This window comes from Bactrocera tryoni, chromosome 3 (assembly GCF_016617805.1).
Source record: "Bactrocera tryoni isolate S06 chromosome 3, CSIRO_BtryS06_freeze2, whole genome shotgun sequence".
Lineage (NCBI taxonomy): Eukaryota > Metazoa > Arthropoda > Insecta > Diptera > Tephritidae > Bactrocera > Bactrocera tryoni.
Genome location: NC_052501.1, coordinates 26,303,862 through 26,330,549, shown reverse-complemented (window position 1 = coordinate 26,330,549; position 26,688 = coordinate 26,303,862). Strand labels below are relative to the sequence as shown.

Genomic DNA, 26,688 nt, shown 5'->3' with positions numbered 1-26,688 from the left:
TTAAAGAAGATCTGAATGGTATACCCAACTCGATTGTCCATTACTCAAGAAACAAGAACAACATTGTTTCGCTTTATTTGCCACACGTGCCCAAAATTTCTGCCACACGACAAAAACAAAAGCAACAGCCACAACAACAACAGCTAACGGACTAAGGAGTGGCGCTGCGCATAGGTAGGTAGGTCGGCCGAGTGATCACAATGCTGAATCATTTATCTTGGGTTTTCGGTTAATTACGCACACAGAAGACACACCGCAACACAGATGTGCAGCCGTGCAGCATTTCATATGCGCACATGGAGTGGAGATTTCTTGGAAACGCTACACGAAATATTACGGACTAATTATTTATGCATGCATTTTCCTGTGTTCTCGGTTGCTCGGCTGAGTTGGTGAAGAAAAATTGGGGGTTCTTGCTTTAATTACTTTCATTTCGATGCTCATGTGAACCGGAAGCGAAGTTGGCGCGAACATCGACGGGGTCGCTAATGAAGCATGCCGAGCGCGGCCGCGGCGAATTGCGGCACAGAAGCAGCATTTGGCAACGCGTTGCATTCGCCAAGCGTTGGATAATAATGAGTTTGAATGACAGCGTGGAGATATTGAATGTGTTCTTGGGAGAAACACTTATTTTTATATTTTTAATTAAATTATGGAATAATGAACAACATTGGGAAATGACATAGTTGAAATTGAAGTGTTTGATAGTTTTTTTAATTATACGAATTTACAGAAAAATAAAAAGATTAGAGATATGGAAAAATCATTTTAGGTCAAATATGCACATGTTAACCGATAACTCGTTGCCTTTTCAAAATTTATAATGCCACTTTTAGACATTCTCATCCCCATTGACCAAAAACTGGGATAGCCGGTTTTCTCAAGCGTTTTTGAAAACGAATTTTTCAACAGCAAAATCTTGCGGCATAGACAGGAACACATAAAGAGTTTTTCGATAAGGGCACTTCAAAAGGAACTTCTTTATTCCTGCGAAGGGCACGCTTGCAGAAGTCCAGATGCTGAACCCAATTTTCGACGGTTTTCAATCATAAATCGGCCGATACTGCTGCAATTTCACGTTCGATATCAATCGTCGCTGGCTTGTTGGTTAAGACCATAGACTTGACGTAGCCCCACAGGAAATAGTCTAACGGTGTCAAATCGCACGACCGATGCGGCCAACTGACTGGGCCATTTCGTGCGGTAACACGTTCACCAACCTTACTTTACAATAAATCCACTGTGACATTCGCTGTGTGACTTGTGGAGTCCTGTTGGAACCACGTATAGTACAAGTCCATATCATCCAATTTAAGCCAAAAATATTCAGTTATCATTGAGCTCTAGCGATTCCCAATCACAGTAAATTACCGAAAGTATAGATCATCTAAGAAGAAGTACGGCACTTCTTTGTCTGATTGGTACGAGAACAATTTGTGCTGTGCCTGTGGATTTAAATTTTTCCACGACACCCTCAATTGTTGATCTGACAGAACGATTATGACGACCATAAATTGGATGTAGCGCTCTTAAAGTTGAGGCCACTGACTCTGAATTTCGGTAGTAAATATCAATAATTTCGACTCGTTGTTGGATCGTATATCTTTCACGATGAAATGGCAAATCTTACTGAAGAGAAATGTCGAAAGAACATGAAAAAATATGGCGTCGTTTGCTGATCGGTCCAATTTTGTAGCGTCCCTATTGAAAACCCCGTTAGTAACTACTTCGGTGACAGGTCCGGGCTATAAGGATGTCTAAGAAAGAACCTCCCAATCAAGCTCGCGGAGCTACTGTCGAGTCACTATAGATTTATGTGGCCTTGTCTGGTCCTGATGTAACACAATTCCCCTCCTATTGACAAAAGCTAATCACTTCTAGGCGATTGATGCTTTCAGACGGTCCAACTGTTGACAGTACAAATCCGAATTAAGATTCATCACTCAACGGTTTTCATTATTTTATCGATACTTTCGGCAATTGATAATTTCGGAGACGATAAATTTGTTTATAGTTCTCAAGAAGCCTTTCGTACTCATCTATTACCAACATTTATAAGAGGTTATCTCTGCCTTCATCCCAGCATTTTTATTGACAGATTCACTTTAGCTGTAACCAACATCGTAACCATTTGAAAATGTTCACAGCTGCCCCCAAAGCCGTTAGATCTAATTTTGTCATCATGATCAACTCAGTTTGTACTCCTGCTCTATGAGAGCTTTCATTCGCAAATCGGAACTGTTGGATGGCATTTCAAACACCTTACGTACAGCTGCAAGCGAAACCATTGGTTTTCGGAAAGGCCGAAAGAACAGCTGATAAGATGACCACTGTCGTGTCGCAGTGCAGAGAAAGCGGTGACAATGGAATAGATGTTCCATTACCCTGCTGTCTTGAGGTTCAAATAGCAATTACCCTGAAGAACAACAAAACAGCAAGTTCCGATGAATTACCGGCCGAGCTATTCAAATGCGGTGGCGAAGAACTGACAGTGCTTCTTTGCAAGATACAGTCGGATGAAAGCATGCTCGACGATTGGAACCTAAGTGTGCTCTGCGAAAAGGGGACTCCATAATCTGTGCCAATTGCCGTGGGATAGGCCTCCTTACTATGGCATAGTTCTTATTGAGCGTAGTGTGTGAAAGACTGAAGCTCACTTTCAACGAGCTGTTGGACCTTATCAGTGTGGTATTAGATCTGAAAAATCTATAACCGACCAGATTTTCAACATGCGCCAAATTTTGGAAAATATTTTTTTTTGCGGAAGATTTATGGTCCTTTGGGCATTGGCAATGGCAAATACCGCAGTCGTTGGAACGATGAGCTGTACGAGATATACGGCGACATTGACATAGTTCAGCGAATCAAGAGATAGCAGCTGCACTGGCTAGGTGATCACGAAACATGATTAATGCGAACGTAGCGTGGAGAGCGTTTCGGAAATACGAGTTGAACTTCAGACTGCTTCCACATATTATATTAATCTTAATGATGAAAATTTTTTCTGTAAAAACCACTTAGTAGCAATCTTATAATTGGAATGAAAAACCACTACTTTTTTGAGTAATAAAAATTGTTTAATTTTACTTTTTTTTAGCTTGCTGAGGAGTTTACAAGTATATTCATGGGCTAAATTTTACGTTTACAATACAAGTGCTGAAGAACAATTTAAACAGAGAAACTTAATACACACTTTCTTAAGAAAGATAATCTTACATACATACATACATAGATGAAAACATATGAACTATATATATATATATAAGTTGATAGTATATTCCTTGTGTTTTTTTAATTATTTTAACGTATTGAATTATGCTGTGCGTAGACTTCGCTCTGCCGAGCAGGATATTTGCTACTTTACTGAAATTGTTTTATATATTTTGCTGTTTTGCTATTTTTTTTTTTTAGAATATACGGAAGCTGTTCGGATATGCGGTTACAGTTATACGTTGGATGGCAGTCTGCACATGCGCGAAACCTAAAGAGCCAGCCAGCGCATTCAACTCTTCAAGTATCTCACGTTGACGCTTATCATCGTACATTTTCTGCAATATTTTGAACATGCGACCGTATTGAGCATTCGCATAGGCGTGCCACAGCGTGAAGTTGATGACCTAAAATAAAAGAAATATGAAAGATGTTATCATAAGCCTACAGAAAATTTGACAAGGTACTGCTATACGCACTTTTGAATCAGTGGGATCCGACAGCTTGATTATCTCCACATAGATGTCTTTGAATTCATCCAAGTGATCCTTCATATTGCCATCGATAATGCTAATCTTGATTTTGGCCACACCCCTCCTGGCCAAAGCCTCCAACAAATTCGCCTTTTTCTTGTCCATATTTCTGTATAAAGACAACATTAAAAAAAATTTTAAATGAGAAAAACAAATATTGAAAAAATACAGAATTTAAAAAAAGTATTCAAAAAAGTTTAGAACAAAAATATTAAAATAAATTAAAAAAATTAATAAAATTAAAAAATAAATAAAACATACAAAAAATAAATTTATTAAATAAAAAAAAATTACAAACAAAAATAAAAAAAATAAAAAAAATTAAAAAATATTAAAAAATATAAAAAAATAAAATAAAAACAGAAAAAAAAGAATAAAAAAATAATTTTTTTTTTTAAATTTAAAGAAATAAAAATTTTGATAAATGAAATAATTAAACAGACGAGTTTAAAAAAATTCAAAACATTCAAAAAGACAAAAAATAATATATAAAAAAATAAAGAAAACATTGAAGTAGTAAATAATAAAAAAAAAAATTAAATTAAAAACAATTAAAACAAATAACAAAAATAAAAAAATTAAATTTAAAAAATTAAAAAAAATTAAACAAAAAAATAAAAATATTTAAAAATAAAAAAAAGGTTAAAAAATAAAAAATTAAAAACAAAACAAAAAATATAAAAAATAAATAAAATTTCAAAAAAATTAAAAAATAAATATTTAGAATTAAAAAAATAATATTTAAAAATTAAAATATTAAAAAAAAAAAAAAACACAAAAAATATAAAATAATTTAAAAAAAATAAAAATTTTGAAAATTAAATAATTAAAAAAAAGAGTTTAAAAAAATTCAAAACATTAAAAAACAAAAAATTTGAAAAAAAAAAAAATAACACGTTTAAGTAAAATTTTTCAGTATTTGAGGTTAGAACCGCTCACACTTACGTCTTAATTTTACTAGCATCCGGACGGGTGTCACTCTTGAGACCATAATAGGCGAGCAACTCATCATATTCGCTCTTCATGTCATTTATAACATAGCCACCCAGCTGCGACACACGCTCCAAGGCGGTGCGTATTCTCAACATTTCCTCTTTGTGCGCATCATCGTCCACATTCGAGTTCACCGTTTTGACGAACGCGTGCGGCAGCAAGGGTTTGTATTCAGTGCTTTCGATATTTTGCATGAAGAGCACATGCGCCAACGAATACTTGGGATGCGCGGCAATCACCTCGTCGTAAATGTCCTCAGCCTTGCCGATCTCTGAAAACGAAAACATACATATAATGCATAACAAACAGTTGAAAAAGCGCTTTTGGCCGGGCACTCACCGCATTTGGAGATCATCATGCATTGGAAGTCGCGCAGACCCTCGGCATACTCGTCCGTGGTCATTTTCTTCGGCGACGAAGTGCCCGCACCGGGGCTGGAGTTAGCACCCGACGCTGCCGCGCCATCGCCCGACGCCGTCACCGTGTCACCAACATCGGTGTTCAGCGAGCTCAATGTGTTCACCGATGCGTTCGGCACGGTGATATTGGTTTTTGATTTACTTGCATTTGCGGAGTTATTGCCGCTGCCCGCATTGCCGCCCGCGCTGCCGTTACCATTCTTCTTCTCCGGCGGATTCAAGTAGTAGGTGAAGTCATATGAATCGACACGACGCACCGCCTCATCTTTGGCCAAGGTTGCTGTACCGGCCAACCAAGCAGTGTTTGCCGGCAAATTCGCTTTGGTCAGCTTCTCTTGCGGCAAGGGTGCCACGTAGAGCACCTTGGCGGGTGTGTCCTTGAGCACACAGTTGGTAAACTTGCGCCGACCGGTCAAACAATTATTATAATGATCATACAAGTCCATATTAATGGCGTTGGACAATTTGAAGAGCGCCACCATATTCGCCTCGTACACTTTCTCCAGAAGATCGCGTTTCTCGTGGCGTAATTGCAATTTAATCGTGTATTCGCCCTTCTCCAACTTCGTGTAGACCTTGTGTGAGTGTGCATCGCCGCAGGCGACCATCGCTTTATTCGCGTCGAACATCATCCAGAGCTGTGATTCGAATTCGGCTTCGTAGAGTAGCGAATTGAAGAGTGGCGCATAGACGGCTACTTCTTGCGCTTTCGCAACTTGCAGCACAAACGTCAACATGTTCTGATAGATTTGACGACCCTCGGGTATGACATCGCGCAGTGCGCTGAGTGGCGTGATTTTCGCTTCAGTGGGACGTAATACAACGGCGGCAGTCTTCAGTTGGATTTGTGGTTGCAAGTCTTCGCTCTTCAAAGCGACAAAATCAAGCTTGTGTATGCCACGCGCAGCGGGCATGATGTCTAAAGGGAGAAATCGAGATGGCAACATTAAAAAATTAATCAATAAAAAACAACAACAAGAAAAAATGTTTACATCCGCTGCACCGAAGCTATACGAAAACACAACCTTCTCAGTTTTTATGGCAACTATGTATATGCTATAATGGTCCGATCTGAAAAACTTGTTCGGAAATTGGACCGTTACATTGAGCAATAATCCATGCCAAATTCTGTGAAGATATCGCGTCAAATAATAAAGTTTTCCATATAAGGACTTAAGTTTGACCGTTCAGTTTGTATGGCAGCTATATGATATAGCTGTCCGATCTAAACAATTTCTTCGGATATTGTAACAGTACTTTCGTCAATAATCCAAGCAAAATTGTGTGAAGATATCGCGCCAAATAAAAAGTTTTCCATATAAGAACTTGATTTTGATTGCTCAGTTTGTAGGCTCCGATATCGACAGTTCCGATAAACGAGGAGCTTCTTGGGGAGAAAGGGATGTATGCAAAATTTCATATAGATAGCTTAAAAACTATGGGGCTATTTCGCTTATATACAAACGCGCAGACGGACTTGGCTAAATCGACTTTATAGAGGCTCTGACGTTTCCTTCTGAGTGTTACAAATTTCATAACAGCCTTAATATACCCTGTTCTCGGTATAAAATTCTACAAGCACCCAGAAATTAAAGTGAAACTTACAAGGATTCGTGTTGTTCGCTTTGATGCCATGGAATTCCAAACTGTATTTGATATGCGTTGTGCCATAGTTGGACCAATATTTGGCAATGCACAGCTCCAGTATGTTGTCCTCCTAAGGTTATGCAAGCAGTATTAATTTAAATAATGAAAATAATTTCATGTGCTGGGCTTACCTGACATAGAAAATGCAAAGTGGTGTCATTTTCCGAATTCACAGGCAAAATTTTCATAGTCTCCAAGACACGACAGGACAACCGTGGTAAGATTTGCATGGTGTGTACGAAGAATTTACCAATAAGATTTTCGCGATTTTTGTCGGTGGAACGCATACGCAAAACTGCAAACAACAACAACAAAAAAGAAAAATATATACAGATATTAGAAATCTAGATACAAATCTAGATGTATTAAAAGGCATATGAGCCAAAACGTAATAATAAAAAAATATATAGATACATACATATTTATGCTCAAACTAGCCACTTACCGGCCCATGTAGCACCGCGTGGCACCATAATGAAGTCTCTCTGTATGGTGTTTGGTTGGAATTCAATGCTGCCATCGCTTTTGGTTGATGTGCATTCAAAGGTGACCGACTCATTACAGTTGATGACATGTGGCTGCACTACGGTCACTGGTATTTGGAACAGCACACCCTTCTGCACGCAATTGGAGTCGTAAGCAGATATGCTGAGATTATAAATACAATTTTAATTAAATGAGGAATGGGAATATAACTCTAAAAATGCACATAAAAAAGCTGTAATGAGACCAATAGGTCTTAACCGGATACATAAAGAAAATGTAGAATATATAAAAAAAAATATAAAAACTAAAAATAAATAAATAAAAAAACAATAAATAATAATAATAAAAAAAAAAATAATAATAATAAAATAATAATAATAAAATAAAAAAAAAATAAATAATAATACTAAAAAAAAATAAAAATAATAAAAAAAATTTAACAAAAAATAAACAAAAAAAATGATAAAATTAAAAATAAAAAAAAAAATAAAAAAAAAAAAATTAAAATAAAAATTAAAAAAAAAAAATAAAAAAAAAAAATAAAAAAATTAAAAAATAAATAAATAAAAATTAAAAAAAAAAAATAAATTAAAAAATTAAATTTAAAAAAAAATAAAAATTAAAAAAAACAAAAATTAAAAAACAATAAAAATTAACAAAAAAAAAAACAAAAAAATAAAAAATTTAAAAAAATAAATATTAAAAAATATTTATGTACATATGTATATATAAAAGTATTTTAGGCACACAAAATAACTGACCGTTATGAATAAAACACGTTCTCTTATTTTCATTGGAGAACTCACATATTGGCCGATATATGCGGTACAAAGTCACCCCGAAGTTCGAAAATCTTTATATTAGGTATATGGGGGCTGTGGGAAGTATTGGTTCAATTCAACCCATATTTGACTCACGGACATATTATTGTCAAAGAATTAATATCCCTGAATTTCAATTATATATCTCACTTCTTCACCGAGATTTCCGGTCAAAAGCCAACTATAGGTACTGGGGTTCAAATACATATTTGATACCTAGGGGCTTGAACAATTTTTGTTAGATTTAAACGATTTTTGGTCGCAAGGTGGAACACACTAAAGACATTATTCGTATTAATTGTTTCTTGATTTGTGTACTGGAAACTGGTTTAAAATTGTGCTATATGGGCAGTAGGCGTGGTTATTGTCCGATTCCCCTCATTTTCACAACGTGACACATGAATGTAATAAGAATGCTATGTACCAAATTTTGTCGAAATCGATTAGTCGGGTCTATAGATATGGGATTTCACCAACAAGTGGGCGGTTTCACGCCCATTGTCCAATTTTCACATTAGCTCCTATAAAGCTCTAGAATACCATCCTGCTGGTAAAATTTAATATCTGATGTATTTAGTTATTGATTTATCGCGCTTTTAGTAGTTTTGAACAGTACCGTTACATGAGGAGTGAAAGGGATTATCCTCCGATCCATTTTCACACTGTCGATAGAAGTTCTATAACATTTCTACTCAACAAATTTGGTTGTTGTAGCTTAAGTGGTTTAGGAGATATGTACATTCAATTTGTTGGAGGGCGGAGCCACGCCCACTTTCTCAAAAAATTTTATCCACAGATTACGGGGATCCTCTGTACCAAGTTACAGCTTTATATCCTAATATAATGAATAGTTATAGCACTTTGTTTCGGTTAATAGCGATTTGTGGGCGTGGCAGTGGTCCGATTACGCTCATCTACGAACTCGATTTTTTTTTTGTATTAATAAACCTACATTTCAAGTTTCATCAAGATATCTCAATTTTTACTCAAGTTACAGCTTGCACGGACGGATGGACAGACAACCGGATTTCAACTTTTTTCGTCATACTGATCATTTATATACATATAACCCCGTATCTATCTCGCTTAGTTTTATTTGATACGTACAACCCTTAGGTGAACAAAACTATAATACTCTGTAGCAACTGCAAGAGTATAAAAACCTTTACTATTCCCTCTTCCGTTGCTCAAAACACTCACTTTGCCGTGTGTACACCGGGCGGCAGGCCTGTGGGATCAATCTTGACGGTCAAGGAACGCGATGAATAACTCAAATCCAAGTAAGCGCCACATTGCACGAACGGTTGTGAGGATATCAAATTCAAACGCATATTAAAGTTGAACTTTTGATGTGGTTCTAAAGAAAATAAAGCAACAATTTATGATGTTAAATTAAATCTAAAAAAAATAAAATAAACCAACCAGTCTCCAGGTCATTAAAGAATACTGGCTCGATGGAAACGTCCTGTTCGATTGGTTTCTTCAGCACGCCCTGGCGTAGGTGTATGCCTTTAGCGGCTTGTGCGCCACAACGCACAGCGAATCTGCAATTTCAAGGCAATAAATCAAAATATATGGTGCAAATAAATTAAGTGCTCGTACCGCAGCATATTCTCAGACGCTTCAGCGTGTTGTGTGAGATGTTCAAACGACTTCTCCACATTCAGCAAACCGCTGCCTTGGGCAAATGGATCGACGTAGCCGAGTTTGGTGGCAGTATTGGTGATGGCACGCTTGATACTGTAGGGGGAATACTTAATGCCCTTTTGTTTGAGACCGGAAATTAGAATCGCTGGAAGTAGGTGAAAAAATTTTAAAAAATACTTTAAAAAGATTTAAAAATTTTACTTATAATTTTTAAAATTAATTAAACAAATTAAAAAACAATTTTAAATTTATTAAAAAATTGAAAGCTATAATTAAAAAAATTTTAATAAATTTTAAGGCAGTTAATATAAAATATTAATAAAATTAAAAAATATTAATTAACAAAATTTTAAAATATTTTTAAAAAATTTATATATAGTATAAAAAATTAAAACATTTAAAAATAATAATTAAATTTTTCTTAAAATGTTAACAAAAAAATTAATAGCATTAAAAAAAATTAACTGAAAACCAACAAAATTTAAAAATATTAAAAACTAGTTTTTTTACATACTAAAAAAAAATAAAATTCCAAAAAATTAATTAAACAATTATTTGAATAATTTTTAAAAAATTTTAGATATGTAAAATAAAAACATTCAAAAATTATAATTAAAAAAATTTGTAAAATATTAAAAAAAAAATAAAAATATTTATTAAAAATTATATACGTACAAATTGCGCCCGCCACATGCGGTGCTGCCATGCTGGTGCCATTCATTAATTGCGATTTGCTCATTGTAAATTGTGGCACTGATGTGATAGCGCCGCCGGGCGCGCAAACCGTTACGCCTTGACCGCCATCAATACAGGGATCACGTGATGTCCATGTGTAGACGTTGCCTGGCAATTTTTCACGCATCACATATTCCGCTTCCATCATTTGCGGCGAGACGTAAGCGCCAACACCTAGGTGAATATAACAAAATTTATTCAAAATTAATTTTAATTAATTAATTTTTTTTTAATATACAATTTCAATTTAATTTTTTTATACAATTTTAATTTTTTTGTAAAATTTTAATAAACTTTTTTATAAACATTTTATTTTATTTTTTTAATAAAATTCTAATTATTTTATAAAAATTTAATTTTTGGTATAAAATATTATTTTCAGATTTTTTAATAAAGATTTTTAATTTTTGATATTTTTACGTTAAATTTAATTTTTTTAATTTAAACTAAATTTTTCAATTTATATTTTTTTACATAAAAATTTAAATTTTGATTTTCTTTACATTTTAATCTAAATTTTTCATATAGTATTTAAATTTTTTTCTTTTTATATAAAACATTAATTTTAAATTTTTTTAATATTCTTTTTCAATTTTTGAAACAATTATTAGTTAAAACTTTTCTTATAAAATTTTTACTTTAATTTTTAATATAAAATTTTAATTTTTTTTTTGTGGAATTTTAAATGAAATTTTTTATATAAAAAATAATCATGTTTTAATTTTTTTATAAAATTTGAATCAATTTTGAACAAAATTTAAATTATTTTATTATATGTCATTTTAATTTATTTAATAAAATTTAAGTTTTACATTTTTTAATACACATTTTTTATATCGGGTGATTTATTTTTAAGAGCTTTTTTTATATATAAATTTAATTTTTAATCAATATTTATTTTATTTTTGAACATAAAAGTTTTAATAATTTTTTTATATACATATGTATAAATTAAATTTTTAATCAATGCTTATTGAATTTTTTAATATAAAATGTGTTTATTTTAAGTAAAATTTTATTTATTTTTTTTAACTTAAATGTGTAACAAAAAATTTTATGCTACTATAAAAATAATTTTATTTTTTTGAACATAAAATTTTAATAATTTTTTAATTAAAAATTTTCATAAAACCTTTTTAATTTAGTTTTTAATTTTTTATCAAAAAATTCAAATTAATCTTGTTTCATAACATTTTAATATTTTTTAACATTAAAAAATTCAATATAAAACATAAATTTACTGTGTTTTTTTACTCACCAATACAACTAGGTTGACTAATATCGGGTGGCGTGCCAACAGTACACAAAGCTGGTCCATGATTACCGGCAGAGGCTACCCACACAACACCGTATTTATTGACAACTTCGCTCATTAGCTCACCGATGCGACTAAATAAAACAAAAACAACAAAGAAACAGAATAAACATTAAAAAAATTGTGAATTTTAGTATTTACGAGCACGGAAAATCAACATGAGGCAACAATAACAAAAAAAAAAAAAATCTAATTATTTATTAATCAATTAACACAGAAGCTATTGCTTTTAAGGCAACAACAAATGAATTTACTTTGAAATTTTGCTAGTATTTGTGGTTGCGTGCAACAAAACGCACTGTTAATCACAATTCAATTAAAAATGTTAATCAAAATGTGTGCGCATACGTCTAACAATGAAAGAAAAGGCTGGAAATATATTACCTCATGTAGGCTTTCCGTTTCCTTTTACGTTTCTTATCGACAATCAAAGGACTTTCATATTGATATATTTGACTTTTTGATATTTATGGTGTTTGTTTTTGTAAAATTCAATTCAATTTAAATTTCAAAGTAGATTCGTTTTGGTACAATTTTGAAAATCGGTATAATAAATAATTTAATATCATTATAAACATAAACGACGAATCGTGCAACTCACCCGGCATTAGACCAGTGCGCATGTTCGCCATAACTCATATTGATCACGTCTATTTTGGTACCGGAGCGACACAATTCCATAACTTTCATCATGCCACGCACAAGCGCTGTGCCGGTCTCCATCGAACCTAAACGCCCATCACCGATTGTAATCGAGACAATGCGTGCATTTGGCGCAACGCCGTCGACATCCTTGGACGCGTGATTGCCACTGGCAATGGAAGCGACATGTGTGCCATGTGATGCTGAAAATGTTGGCCGAAGGCATGAATAAATAAGAATTAAAATACGTTTGTTTATATTTTCACTTACAGCACATGCCCACAATCTCGAGCACATCGCCGTTATCATGCACATTCATCGATATGGAGAAGAAGTCATCAACATTCTTTATTTCGTGCGTCTTCGTATACTCGCCAAGATGCAACGCGTTCTCAAGATCACCCTAAATATTATCAAAAAAAAAAAATATTTTAGAAACTTTTCTTTGTTCATCACTTTCTATTCGCACCTTTTCTGTAGTATCCACGACTGCTTGCCAACCGTTGGCGGTCTGATACAAAACACAGTCATAGGTTGTTCTTATGTCCTTGTATATCTTCTCATAATTGTTTAACATTTCTAAAGTGTTATCTAAATCTTCTTTAATCAATTTCTTATCCCAGCTCAATTTCGTTAAATCTACGGTTGAGTTTATGTTATAGATCAAATATGAAAACGTTATATTTTACTCCAGAAACCTGAATTTTGCGCTTCGAATTCGCTGATTTTGCGTGCAATTGCCGCAGTGGCCAGTTTATTAGGGCCATCCCAATCCTTGGTTTTGTAAAAATTGGTTATGTTCTCTCTCACTTTGAATGGGCACAAGTCATGGAAGTTTTTCATACCAATACGATATTCGCCACTGGCAGTGTTAGAAGCAGTCATTTGCGGTGACAACTACAATAGTGATCAGATATAGATAAGATGAATTGCAATTATAATATACTATAAGCGTATAATGACAAAAATAAACAAAACAAAGAGCACCATGTAATTGCGAATGAAGTATTATTAGATTTTTGATATAAGCAGATAAGTACACACACATATGCAAATGCACTTAAGTAGATATAAATTTTAAGCAGGCCGATCCGGTTATTAGTGTTAAAATGCTTAATCATTCGAAATTTTATTAACGCGACATTATTTTGTGTCATATAATATGCATACGTACGCATTTTAATTTTCACAAAATTAATATTACTTTTTTTGTATAACTGTTATTTTTCGCGACAGCTAATCAACATTAATTTATTCCAAACTATATGCACCTACTTTAAGTTGGCGTCCAGAACAGCCCGTGATGAAGCCTTTATCATTGGCTTTAACTTTTTTGGACATGTCAACGTCACCACAACCCGTGCAGTCAAAACGCTCGATCACCTTCACAGATTTACCGTCACATAAAGTCTATTGAAGATATGAAAGAAATATATATCATAAAATGTTTAATTAATAAACTAAATCTTAACCTCTAAATTTTAAATTTTAAAACAAAAAATTACTTGCCTCCAAACCTGATGCACGCGGATCAACGCCTGAATCGAAAATGGCGATCACGGTGTCACGCCCATCATAATCGGGATACTTTTGCAAGAAATTTAAAACTCCTGTTTCAGCTTTGGGCACCAATGCGCCGCTCGGGAAAGTGGCTTCAATGATACCACTGCTATTACTCGCCGCCATTGTTGCTTCTGGCTGCTCCTGCTCTACCTTTTCACCTTTAGTTAGCTGCTGATTAACAACGGTACTAATCGTTACGTATCCTCTGGTTGTACGCAGGCTCTTTACAAATCTGCTTGAATTTGATGCCGTTTTTAAAGCACCTTTGTGTGGGCAAAAAAGCAATAAATTATAGTAATGTTGATTTTAACTAATTTAAACCTAATTGACAATAAATTGTCCGTCCGAAATGTCTAATCAACAATTTTTTCTGCCGTCTATGAAACGAACGATGAAAAGCAATTGTCACCGTTTTGTAGATGTCAGCTTTGTTGGTACTGTATTTGTTGTTGTTTTGCAAATTGCCGTTTTACAAATAGCGGCCGGTGACAGGTAAAATTGGGATGTAATTACGCTAGATGTCGCCTTGAGAATCCTGCTGTTCTAATTAGCCCAATAATTTTCGTAACAATTATTTCTAAACTCAAGTTTATTGTTATAAACATTCAATAACGCACTGAGAATTTTGAAATAAGTATATATAAAAGTAGTACAAAAAAAAAAAGACAAAAAAGTGTCGCAACTTTTGTGAAAATACTGTGAACTGTTGCTGTATTTTTGATAGCTTTTTTGTTATGGATAGCTTTGCTAATTTCTAAAATATGCTCTTTGAAACATTGCTTAACTCCAATCTGGTTGAAGAATGATAGAGATATCACAACTAATCCAGTTGTATCTTGATTTCCGAGTAAAATTTTTTCGAATTGGGTAAATAAACTTTTCCTATATAGCACGATGTGTTATCGATAACTAAGCTCAAATTCTGCTTGGTCGGCGTTAAAATTCTTTGTGTGCAGCGTTGCTGTCTTTTTATTGACAGCTCACAGCCAGCTGATCGAAATGTCATATCTGCTACTCGCTGTCAAAGTATTGTGAAAAAAGTTTGTGTTGGTGCGTGAAATTTCGTTGAAAGTTGTTTCGTTCTTTTACAAATCATAAAGTAACAAACTTAATAAAATGTGGTACGAAATCTTACCTTCAGCCGGCATTATCACAGTCGTACTTGCAGTTCCTGTGTACGCTATGTGGGGTCTTAACAAATTGACCCTTGGCAATGTAAGTAAATGTTGGTTGAAGTATATTCCGGATGACACAGTCAGCTTATATAACTGTGTGCTGGATCGTAGTGCTTCGCATCTTTTCAACATATTAGTATTTTAATTCAGTTTATAAATTAATTAATTTCGTTCACTTTATGACAGTTGTTCCTACATCAATTAATTAAATTGTATTTTTAACTATCCTACAGTCCTACCGCCGCAATATGGACGAACGTTTCGACCGGATTTTGTATCAACGCGACAGCAGACTAACCAAAAATCCATACATTCAGAATGTGAGTATCAACTAGTTGGAAAATTATAATAGTTTCAGCGAGTGCTTGTTTATCAACAAAAGCAAAAGTTAGGATTCGAGTGCTATTAGTTTTTGCAATATTTTCAAAATTTATTGGTATATTTAAAGTTTCCGATTTTCAAAAAAGAAATTACTAACTACAAATTCGATTTGGCAATTTACCGTACCGACAATTTTATAAGCAAAATGCAATAGCAAGTAGATATTGTTAATTGTTTAAAGGGCGCCAATCAGTAACTTAATAAAAACTAAATTTTCATGATTACTAATCGAATTTATAAAAATATGTCATCAATGAATGTACATATACATATATCCATATATTTTCCAGTCTTCACATGACGACATACATATGTATATCGTTGATAATATTACTTTTGTTATAAAACATTTATAGAAAATGGTAGAAAGGGCATTCTTTTCCCTATTAGAGAATCTAATTTTTTAAATTTCCTGCCAAAACAATGTTTTTAAATGTGTACAAATATATATTTTTTGGTTCCTATTTATTTTATCTTTAATTCTAAATATTTCACTTACTCGAAAAAGTTTAGTTTATCAGTTACAATTGAAAAATAGGCACCCTTATTGGATATTCATACAAATATTTTTTTTTTCATTCCCACAGGGCTTGGAATCCATTCCCGATAAAGAAAGTAATTAAATGTCGTGTATATATGCAATTTAATCACATTTATAGTGTAACATTAATGAAGGATATCAAATAAAACTTGTAAAACAAATATTGCTTCCTATTTCCTTGATAGTGTAATGTAGCGGAGTCAGCTGTTGAGTCTCTGTATTTTTCTTCCTCTTTGTGTAGTCCTTTATGTGCAGTGAAACATCCCTGTACTGAAGGAAAAACCACCCTTAACATTGCCTACTATCAATTATCCTCCCAATTGTCAGTCACACTTCATAAGGCGTCTTCAAAGGCAGAAAAATAATTTCAGCATAATTAAACTGCAAATAATTGTACAAAAATTGTTAAAAATAGAATATTTTATTATTAAAGTGGTATTAAAGCTACTCTGTAGTTAAAATGTTAAAAGGGCATCATAAAAATAAGTGAAAAGTACGGTTTTTCACATTTTCCAACGCAAAGGCGATACGATGAAGTGGTCGTGCATTGTGCAAAAGGGGGCGCAACTAACAGAAAACACCAGAAGCCATTTGGCGCTGGGTGTGGGGAGCAGTGCGCCTATTAGTGTTAAGCTTAAGAGGAAATGTGGCAAAAGCGGCAATTTCGCTGTGGGCCACTTTATCGATGCTTGTTGTTTTTTTATTCGGACTTTTGTTTTGCTCGCGGTGGCTGCGGTATTTTTGTTTACAATCGACAGCGTCAATGCCGCCGCTACTTCCTCGAAAACGCCACACGAAGGAGATAGTGGGACAACAGCGGGAGGGCGACATCAACATCAGCACGCTGCCGTGAATGCCGCTGGATTGCACGAATACGAGCACGAGGAGAAGGGCTATTGTGCGCCATACAATGGTATAATTTGTAAGCAATATATAAGCGGACAGGTATGGTATAGTCGTGAAGATCCGACGGGCGGCTGGAAGAACGAGCAAATTACAACCGCATTGTGGGAAGAATTAATTGCCGACTTGACGGGATTATGCCGACAAGCGGCAGAGGTGAGTGCCCGCACCTGTAATACAATTATTATCGTAAGCTTAGGAAGTTAATCTGCTCATTCTTTATAGAAAATGCTGTGCGCCTACGCATTCCCACATTGTCAGAGGGAAAATGGACGTACAATAAAAGTGCCGTTATGCTATGAGGATTGTACAGCGACACATCTACAATTCTGCTACAACGATTGGGTGTTGATTGAGGAGAAGAAGGAGCGTAATATATTTCTGAAGAGTCGCTTGCATTTCCGTTTACCCAACTGTAGCGTACTACCAAGACACAATGCCACCGCAAAGAAACCGAATTGCTCGTACATTGGATTAACGGAGCTCAAAGGAGATGAAGTAAGCTGTAAGTATAACATACACATAAACTTAATATTTATGTTACACTTCTTCTTATACTATACTAAATTTTAATAGACGATTGTCGCAATGGCAACGGCCGTTACTATCTCGGCACGGTAAATGTAACGAAAACGGGTTTGCCATGTCAACGCTGGGACGTACAACATCCGCACAAACATATCCAACCGCCACAGGTGTTTCCACAAATAGCTAATGGTGAAAATTTCTGCCGTAATGCCGGTGGCGAAGAACCCTATCCATGGTGTTACACGCTCGATGAGTCCGTCCGTTGGCAGCACTGCGATATACCACTCTGCCGTAAGTGCATATACAATAAATTTAGATTAAATATTATTAATAAACATTTAATGCTTCTTTACAGCTGATTATATTGATCTCACTGCCAAAGATTTGAATACACCCATAAAAATGGAAACTTTTTTCACCCCATCCATGATCTTCCTACTTGCCGGCATCGGTTTCGTTGGCATTGTGGCGCTACATTTGATTATTTTACTAGTACACAAGATATCCAAGCACAAAGAATTTTCGTCGCAACAACAACGCCAACCAGTACCAACTTCCGAGTGCAATGTTTCGGTGCGCGGCGGCGGCGATTGCAATTTGACAGAGAGCAGAGAAACTTTAGGTTCGAACAATGCGGTGGCCATAAGCAACAAGTGTGGCACAATTAAAAGTACAGCAACAGTACACAGTGTAGCCGAGCCCAAAACAAATTTAAACACGAAATTGGAGAAATTGGAATATCCGCGCGGCGATATCGTGTATGTGCGTTCGTTGGGGCAAGGTGCTTTCGGTAGGGTGTTTCAGGTAAGTGTGTAATAAAAAAATGCATAATTCAATTAATACATTTGAATTAATAATCGCGTAGGCTAAAGCACCTGGTCTTGTGCCCGGCAACGATGACTATCTGGTCGCCGTGAAAATGCTGAAAGACGACGCCAGCGATCAAATGCAGATGGATTTCGAACGTGAGGCCTGCCTCTTGGCTGAATTCGACCACGCCAATATTGTTAAGCTGCTCGGCGTATGCGCTTTGGGGCGACCCATGTGTCTGCTCTTCGAATTCATGTCACCGGGTGATTTAAGTGAATTTTTACGCGCCTGTTCACCCTATGCCACGCATCAAATACAACAACGCAATCGTCAGGAATTGAATGAGGGTCACTTACTGCAGATAGCGGCACAAATTGCTGCCGGTATGGTTTACTTGTCCGAACGTAAGTTTGTACATCGCGATTTGGCCACACGCAACTGTCTAATCAACGAACAAATGGAAGTGAAAATTGCCGATTTCGGTTTATCACATAAAATATACTTGCAAGACTACTATAAGGGTGATGAGAATGATGTTATACCGATACGTTGGATGCCACTCGAAAGTATATTGTACAACAAATTCTCCATTGAATCGGATGTCTGGGCATATGGCATATGCTTGTGGGAGATATTCTCGTTCGCATTGCAACCCTACTTTGGGCTGACACACGAAGAGGTGATTAAGTTCATCAAAGAAGGCAACGTGCTGAGCTGTCCGGACAATACACCACTATCGGTGTATGCTTTAATGCGTCGTTGTTGGAATCGTAAACCAAATGAACGTCCCAGTTTTGCGGAAATCAATCATTGTATACAACACAGTTTGGTGGAGTACGAGTGCAAAACGATGATGTAGAGCGCGTATGGTGGAGAAAAAAAGTGAAGTGGTAATGAAACAGCAGCTGTACTTACTTTCAACTGGCCATATACATACATACATCCATTCATATACATATATACAAAGAAATATTTTAGTATAAGTGCAACAAGAAAAACACTTCCGTTCGAAAATACTCAGCAATGGTTGGTTTAAAAATTAAGTTCATAAGACATAGCAATAGTTTTGCACATAAAAAATTGTGTAACAACAACAATAAGCACAAATTATGCATTTATATGGAGCTAATATATAATAATATTTACAAACGAGTACTCAGAAAAGTTGTGTTCAGGCAATAATTTATGTAGTTGTGTGCAACATATGCAGTCCAGCTCAAAAAGTTTCCTTACTTTTATATATATTTTTATTAAATATATATACTCAATCATTTAATATAAGATATATTTAATATTTATTTTAATCATATAAAATTTATGTTAAAACAAGTCAAAACATTAACTTCGGCTACAACGAAGATATAATAACCTTCACAGGTGCATTTCTTACAGCATAAGAGCATATAAAAGATCTTAATATTGATTTTGATTTGTCGGTTTGTCGGTTTGTATGTCAGCTATATGCTATAGTAGTCCGATCTGAAATATTTCTTTGAAAAATATACCGTTGCTTTATCTAATAATCCATGCCAAATTTCGTGAAGATATCTCGTCAAATGAAAAAGTTTTCCATACAAAGTCTGGATTTTTATCGATCAGTTGGTATGGCAGCCATATGTTATAGTAGCCCGATCTGAAAAATTTCTTCAGCAAATGTATCATTGCTTTGGCTAATAATCCATGCCGAATTTCGTGGAGATATCTCGTCAAATAAAAAAGCTTTCTATACAAAGACTGGATTTTGATCGTTAAGTTTGTATGGCAACTATATGTTATAGTAGTCCGATCTGAACAATTTCTGCGGAAAATATACCGTTGCTTTATCTAGTAATCCATGCCAAATTTCGTGGAGATATCTCGTCAAATGAAAAAGTTTTCCATACAAAGACTGGATTTTTATCGTTAAGTTTGTATGGCAGCTATATGCTATTGTGGTCCGATATCGACGGTTCCGATGAATGAGCAACTTCTTGCAGAGAAAAGCATATAAACAAAATTTCAGATCGATATCTCAAAAACGGAATGACTAATTCGCCTATATACAGACGAGCGGAGAGGACAGGACAGATGGAAATGGCTAAATCGACTAAGCTCGTCATGCTGATCATTTACGAGTATATGTACTCTACATAATTTCCGACGTTTCATTCGTAGCGTTATTAACGTCGTGATAAACTCAATACACACTGTTAAGGGTATAAAATTTCATTTTTTTTAAATATCTAATATTTTTGTATAACAAAAATCCTCCTCAAACACGTTCCAATCATCGAGCAGCGCTAGTCTGCACTATTTAACTCAACGAATTATACTGATAATTTTTATATATTTATACATATATACACATACAATAATGCATCAGTATTCAACATATCTGATGGATTTTTAAATAAATTCATATTTAATGATTTACTTTTACAATAAAAAAGTAATTTTGTTTGCTATGAGTACAATATTTTTTAATAATTTATGCGCAAAGCAAAAAAAAAGAGATTTATTTGAGAAAATATATACCATAAATAATATTTAAAGTCAATATATACACTTGTACATAATATACAGTGAAACAAACAAACATACATAGATACTTAATTGCATATTGTATAACAAATAACCGATGTTTGTGTAATAATAAAATAAAATTTAAAAAAAGACACTACAAATTTTCGTACTAAATATTAAGTAAGAGCGTATCATGTTTATAAATACATACATATGTAGTTTCTTAATAAATAAAAAATTGGTGAAAAAAGTAAAGGAAAATGTTTATTGGAATAATGCTCATTTGTGTATGCAATTACATACATACATATATGCACTCAAAAAAAGTTTTTATTATAAATAAAATTTATTATTTTGTTTTTGTTATTAATAATATTTTTTTATAATTCAAATTATATAAACATATTTTTTTATATTTCTTATTATCAGGGTTGCAAAAAATGCACCAAAAAATAATTTAAGACACATATGATTTAATTTTTTTATTATAAATATAATATATTACTATTATAAACATAATTTATTACTTTTTTGTATTATTAATATTTTGTATTATATAAATATGTATATTTTTGAATAATACTTATTATCAGGGTTGCAAATAATGCATCACAAAACAATTTAATATACATTTGATTTATTTTTTTTATTAAAAATATAATTTTTAATTTTTTTTTGTATTATTATTTTTATAATAAATATAATATATATTTTTTATATTATGTATCATCAGGACTGCAATTAATGCATCAAAAAATAATTTCATACAAATTGTATTCAATGTTTTTTTGTAATCCCAAAATCTTGATGAAAAATAATTTTAAAATTTTTAAACCCAACTAAAGTATTGAAAACACATTTTAATCTTAAATACATTAATGAAAAATAATAAAAAAGTAATTTTCAAAACTTAATTAAAAATTAATTTTTTAGTTCAAAACATTTTGGATTAATTTTCAATTAATTAATAATTAAATTTCAATTAATTAATAATTTTTATATCAAAATTAATTTATTAAACCCAATATTGGAATTTCTGAAATTAAATTTTTTTTTATTTTGCATCCAAAAATTTGCATCGAAAAATTCGCAACCTTGCTTATTACTGTAAATACTTTTTTTTTAATATTAATAAATATAATTATCTTAAATTTTGTAAACAATTCCTATTAAACTTCCAACTCAACATTCAGTAGTAGTAATCATAACACGCCCAAGGATGGTAATAACAGTAGGGCCGCTCATACTCCACAACGCCCACTCCACCAACAACAACGGGCGCTCTTCGACCATAACCTCGATAACCGCCACCATAAAATCTGCCAAATCCTGGTCCAAAAATGGCGCCGCCACCACCGCGACCAAATCCTCTGCCACCAAAACCTCCACGACCAATACCAAATCCACCACGTCCGCCACCAAATCCACCATGACCACCACCAAATCCACCATGACCACCACCGTGTCCACCACCTCCGCCACCGCCACCGCCACCTCCTCTAGCGGCCACCATTTCGCAAATCCAAAACAGTAGCAAAATAGAAAGGATCACTTTGAGAACCAGTTTAGACATCTTAAAATTGCAACGACTTGTTTTCAACTGAAATTCCATTCTACAGTCATTTAGCCTGACAAAGAATTATTGTGATCTACCAATTAGTACAGGTGTTCTAATTGAATGACGATGAATGAGTTGTGATTTCGAGGTACCCCTCTCGCCTCGAGTATATTTGATTTATTTGGACTTTTCTGCTATTTGTTTATATGTAAATTTATTGTTCAATAGTGTTAAGATATTATTAACTGTGTTAACTGTATGTGAAAAGTAAGAAAATCTTGGCGGTATTCCCCGTTTAATTTGTTAAGTGTACAGTGAACATTCGGTAACCTGAAAACTCAAACTAATAGTTCGGCGCTGAGCACTTTTGAAATGGTTTAGAACGAGCTTCGGAACCAGTTTGTTATACATATATGTGTAATGCATGGCTGGAGGAGGGCAGGTACACCCTCGGAGCCGTTGTAGAAGAGGATGGGAGTGAAAACTTACCGATCAAAACGAGGTTGCGCAGCTTCGTTCTAGATACTGTAGCAGGTTAAACTCCTATCTATTCAGAATTGTACCCGACATATCCAATATATGTCCTGCGTGCAATGAGTCTCCGCATGGTACTGGCTACCTCTTTGCATGTCCTGCTAACCATACAAATCTTACTCCTATTTCCCTATGGTCCGATCCCGTCGAAACGGTGACGACAACTTAGCTAATCCTTACCATCCTAACGGGAACTAAGTACCCGCTAAAACAACAACAACAAGTTAGATTTCCAAAAAAAAGCTCTTGGTCGGATAAAATCCGGCTCAGTTCCGGTAACGTAGAACCGGCTGTCGTGGGCATTGCAGACGAAGTGCTCGAGTGTCCGCGGGAATCGTGCGTAACCCTTTCGCAGCTTTTTGGATACTGTAGTAGTTAAACTCATACTTATTCAGAAACAACCCCGACATATCAAACGTATGTCCAGCATGCAACGAGTCCCCTCATAATTCTAACTACCTCTTTGCATGCCCAGCTAACCGTACCCATCTGACACCCCTCTCCCTATGTTCCAATCTCGTAAAAACAGCACATTTCCTAGGCCTATCGCTGGATGACCTCGTTGACAATTTATCTGAAAAACAGGATGGGCGTGAATAACATGGAAGAAGCGCGCCGGAAGAACGAATTCTCGAGATCAAAACAACTCGCAACATATTTGTATGATAAAAAAAATCCCATTCAATAGCGCAAAATGGGTCATTATGATGGGCGCACTAAAAAATCTATTCAAAAGGCCTCCCTACTTGACGAACATAATATGAAGCTATCTTCAAGTAAGTGAACTATAATGTGATACAAACTCGCACTCAAAATCCCCTCTGCAGCAGCGCAGGGATACATATTTGGATCAGATTTTTAAAATGCTACGCATGACTGAATTCTAAACGTTGAAATGACAGGTGTGTGCTACGTCTTCAGTTATGCAGACGACATCACCGCCAACATAAACGATAAAAGCACTGAAATTCCTAGGGGTAAAAGTGGATAACAAAGTCACGTGCTGGGCTGCTAAAAAATCTATCACTGTCAGAACTTATCACAAATACTGGAGGTCCGTTTGCTAGTAGAAGAAAACTGTTAATGGATCCAACCCAGTCGGCCACGTAAATGGTAGGAAAATATGGACCATTACCATTAAATGTGCAAGATAGATGGAAAATATGGTACTTTCTAAGGTGCAGAGAACAACAGTCCTGGGAGGCGGCTCAGTATACTGCACTGTATCCGAATCCGCAGTGCTAGTGGTAAGCAGCGTCATTCCAATAGATTTACTCTCAAAGAAAATAAGACAACTCTGGTTATGGAACAAAGACGGTATAGAAATATACATGTCCACGAAACGGACTAGGTCGCACATAATTGAACTCTCGCAAGATGGGTCACGGTTTTTTCTTCCATAAATACCTATATAACATTAAAAAACCGAAAGTTCCTTTGTACATCGAACCACTAGACGAAGAATATTATATCTCGCCCGTGGAAAAAAGCACGAAAAGCTTTAGAAGACATACTTGAATAACTCAATACGGAAAAATTTGTTTAAAAAATAACTGTGGACGAAAACTGGCAACAAATTTCCTCGTATGTGGTATACAGGTATATACTACACACTAAAAAACGGGGTATGGAAGTATATTTTGAATCTACTCTATATAAGAGTCCAATTTGGAAAAATACTATTTACTCAAATTTCAAACTATCAGGATCAGATAGAAACCAGTTATTAAAATCGCTTATACTTTTAAGTCCGCTTCATGATTTGCCGAGCTTCGGTTTCCATTTCTTGGTGTGCGCATTAATTTTATTTGAAACATTTCTACAAGCTTTAGACTGACGTGGAATAGCTAATCAATTAAATTAAAAGTATTTTTATGATAAATTAACTTTCTACACTTCTTTTGAGGTTAGTCGAAAGGTGTGGAGTATCAGATGATGGCTACAAGCAACTTTTTGTGACATCTTGTTCAATACTTTGGAATAGTTTTTGCATTCCCAGAGAATGGCTAAAATAGCTTAAAAAAAACTAGAATTTATCGATCCAAACAGGGCTAGATAGCCAAAATAACAGCTCTCGGACTGGATGTACCGGTGACATAGAACAGGCTCTTGCGGAAATCTCTAAAACCGGTGGTAGGACCTGATTATGCTTTCTTGGGAGAAAATTTCATTATGTTATGTTATATAACAACTCTCCAAATTTGATCCTGACCGTAAAAAAAGAAAATATTTAATATTTCTCAATACAATCCTTCATTAGAACTTTCTCAATAACCTCCTTTTATTCACTACGGGCGTGTCACCAATTTAATAAATTTTCCATTTGCTTGTTAAAACTTTCCATCTGATTAGCCTTCAGCTCGTAAGCAAAGTTTGTTTCAAACACGCAGTCAACTTAAGGGTGATATATTTCGAGGTTTCCTACTTAAAATAAAAAAAATACAGCAACTTCAAATTTAATATGGAATTTTTATTATTATTCGAAAGAACACTTTTTGGCATTTATTTATTAGAGATTATCTCTTACAAACATTGGCTGCGGCTAAGTCTCAGATAGTCCATCCGTTGAGTAAAATTTTCGATGACTTGTTCGGGCATTTCGTCTGGTGACTTGCGAATGACACGAGTGCACGAGTGATGTTTTACTCCAAGGCCTGAATCGAAGCGCTATTGTCCGCATAGATTTTAGACTTTACATATTCCCACAGGAAAAAGTCTAACGGTGTGATATCACACGATCTTGTTGCCAATCGACCGTCCCAAAACGTGAAAGGATTTGCTTACTGAAGTTTTCTCTCAATAAATGCATTGCTTGATGCGATGTGTGGGAAGTGGCGTCGTCTTGTTGAAAGCCATCAAATAGTTGGTTATCATGTCGCGATAACGATCGCCATTGACGGCTACGTTCCCACCGTCATCATTTTTAAACAAATATGGACCAATAATTCCACCGGTGCACAGCCACACCAAACCATTGTTTCTTCTAGATGAAATGGCAGCTTTTGAATTTCTTCAGGTTTCTCCTCTTCGTTGTTTACATACCCATTGATCCAGAAATAGGCCTCATGGCTCAACAAAATTTGGCTCAAAAACGTCGGATCTTCTTGGAACTTTTCAAGAGCCCATAGAGCGAAGCGATGTCACTTAGGAAGGTCGAGCGGCTTCAGTTCTTGCACTAGCTGTATTTTGTACGCTTTCAATTTAAGATCCCGACGTAAAATTCGCCAAGTCGTTCCAAACGTCGGTCCAAGTTACTATGAATGAACCCTTCACGGTCTTCGTGCAAACACATTCTGTACAGAACGTGAATTTTCATAATAAATTTGACCGATTTGTAAACGTTGTTCAAGCGTAAGTCTTTCCAGGATAAAATTCCAAACAATACTGAACAAAAATAACATGACAGCTTGACTCGACTCTCGAATGATCTGTCTAAAAAGTTAGTTTAGCTAGTCGTTTCGTACATAATGCTATTAAGAAAGCTTACCTCCTTCCATAAAGACAATTCATTGTCGCAAGCTCATAAGCAGACTTGAACTGATAAATCATAAAATCATTCTAATAGCGGCTCCCGAAGGATACAACAGTTCAGGTCACACCTGCAAGAACCACTCGTTTAAGTTTTAAGAAGTTTTGCTGAGCGTCACCTATAAAGACGGTTTGGAAAATGGTGCCGGAATATTTGATTTGACTTCTTTAGGCTAATTTTTGTTGGAATGCGGATGTCAATGTCCTTTTCTGAAAA

At 34.7% G+C, this 26,688-nt stretch overlaps 4 protein-coding genes across 4 annotated transcripts; 2 read left to right on the top strand and 2 right to left on the bottom strand.

Moving 5' to 3' along the window:
* Window positions 1-3,286: 3,286 nt before the first annotated feature.
* LOC120770840 (tripeptidyl-peptidase 2) lies at window positions 3,287-14,436 on the bottom strand. The gene is made up of 18 exons (XM_040098436.1): window positions 13,958-14,436; window positions 13,724-13,858; window positions 13,147-13,345; window positions 12,918-13,087; window positions 12,719-12,851; window positions 12,408-12,651; window positions 11,750-11,880; window positions 10,432-10,665; window positions 9,712-9,901; window positions 9,532-9,653; window positions 9,310-9,466; window positions 7,248-7,450; window positions 6,934-7,097; window positions 6,761-6,872; window positions 5,076-6,074; window positions 4,689-5,007; window positions 3,690-3,852; window positions 3,287-3,617 (listed from the first exon to the last, which is right to left on the bottom strand). The coding sequence occupies exons 1-18, from the start codon at window positions 14,132-14,134 to the stop codon at window positions 3,408-3,410; spliced, it is 4,062 nt and encodes a 1,353-aa protein (XP_039954370.1). The 5' UTR covers window positions 14,135-14,436; the 3' UTR covers window positions 3,287-3,407.
* A 582-nt stretch (window positions 14,437-15,018) lies between these two features.
* Window positions 15,019-16,269, top strand: LOC120772007. Its single transcript, XM_040100367.1, has 3 exons — window positions 15,019-15,226; window positions 15,420-15,506; window positions 16,155-16,269. The coding sequence occupies exons 1-3, from the start codon at window positions 15,128-15,130 to the stop codon at window positions 16,188-16,190; spliced, it is 222 nt and encodes a 73-aa protein (XP_039956301.1). The 5' UTR covers window positions 15,019-15,127; the 3' UTR covers window positions 16,191-16,269.
* A 100-nt stretch (window positions 16,270-16,369) lies between these two features.
* Window positions 16,370-19,648, top strand: LOC120772006 (tyrosine-protein kinase transmembrane receptor Ror2). The gene is made up of 5 exons (XM_040100366.1): window positions 16,370-17,167; window positions 17,237-17,516; window positions 17,588-17,830; window positions 17,895-18,343; window positions 18,405-19,648. The coding sequence occupies exons 1-5, from the start codon at window positions 16,640-16,642 to the stop codon at window positions 19,206-19,208; spliced, it is 2,304 nt and encodes a 767-aa protein (XP_039956300.1). The 5' UTR covers window positions 16,370-16,639; the 3' UTR covers window positions 19,209-19,648.
* Window positions 19,649-22,040: 2,392 nt separating this feature from the next.
* Window positions 22,041-22,364, bottom strand: LOC120770003 (glycine-rich RNA-binding protein 1-like). Its single transcript, XM_040097096.1, has one exon. It carries the CDS (start codon window positions 22,362-22,364, stop codon window positions 22,041-22,043), a length of 324 nt encoding a protein of 107 aa, XP_039953030.1.
* Window positions 22,365-26,688: the final 4,324 nt, after the last annotated feature.

What these genes read in the sequence shown, in the direction of transcription:
- LOC120770840 (XM_040098436.1), bottom strand. Translation starts at nt 14,134, where the DNA reads ATGGCGGCGAGTAATAGCAGTGGTATCATTGAAGCCACTTTCCCGAGC. An exon ending in AGCGAACAACACGAATCCTT is followed by an intron (nt 6,075 to 6,760) that starts GTAAGTTTCACT and finishes TTCTCCCTTTAG; the next exon opens with ACATCATGCCCGCTGCGCGT. An exon ending in CGGATCCCACTGATTCAAAA is followed by an intron (nt 3,618 to 3,689) that starts GTGCGTATAGCA and finishes CTTTTATTTTAG; the next exon opens with GTCATCAACTTCACGCTGTG.
- LOC120772007 (XM_040100367.1), top strand. Translation starts at nt 15,128, where the DNA reads ATGTGGTACGAAATCTTACCTTCAGCCGGCATTATCACAGTCGTACTT. An exon ending in ACAAATTGACCCTTGGCAAT is followed by an intron (nt 15,227 to 15,419) that starts GTAAGTAAATGT and finishes ACTATCCTACAG; the next exon opens with TCCTACCGCCGCAATATGGA. An exon ending in AAAATCCATACATTCAGAAT is followed by an intron (nt 15,507 to 16,154) that starts GTGAGTATCAAC and finishes TCATTCCCACAG; the next exon opens with GGCTTGGAATCCATTCCCGA.
- LOC120772006 (XM_040100366.1), top strand. Translation starts at nt 16,640, where the DNA reads ATGAAGTGGTCGTGCATTGTGCAAAAGGGGGCGCAACTAACAGAAAAC. An exon ending in TATGCCGACAAGCGGCAGAG is followed by an intron (nt 17,168 to 17,236) that starts GTGAGTGCCCGC and finishes CATTCTTTATAG; the next exon opens with AAAATGCTGTGCGCCTACGC. An exon ending in CTTTCGGTAGGGTGTTTCAG is followed by an intron (nt 18,344 to 18,404) that starts GTAAGTGTGTAA and finishes ATAATCGCGTAG; the next exon opens with GCTAAAGCACCTGGTCTTGT.
- LOC120770003 (XM_040097096.1), bottom strand. Translation starts at nt 22,364, where the DNA reads ATGGTGGCCGCTAGAGGAGGTGGCGGTGGCGGTGGCGGAGGTGGTGGA.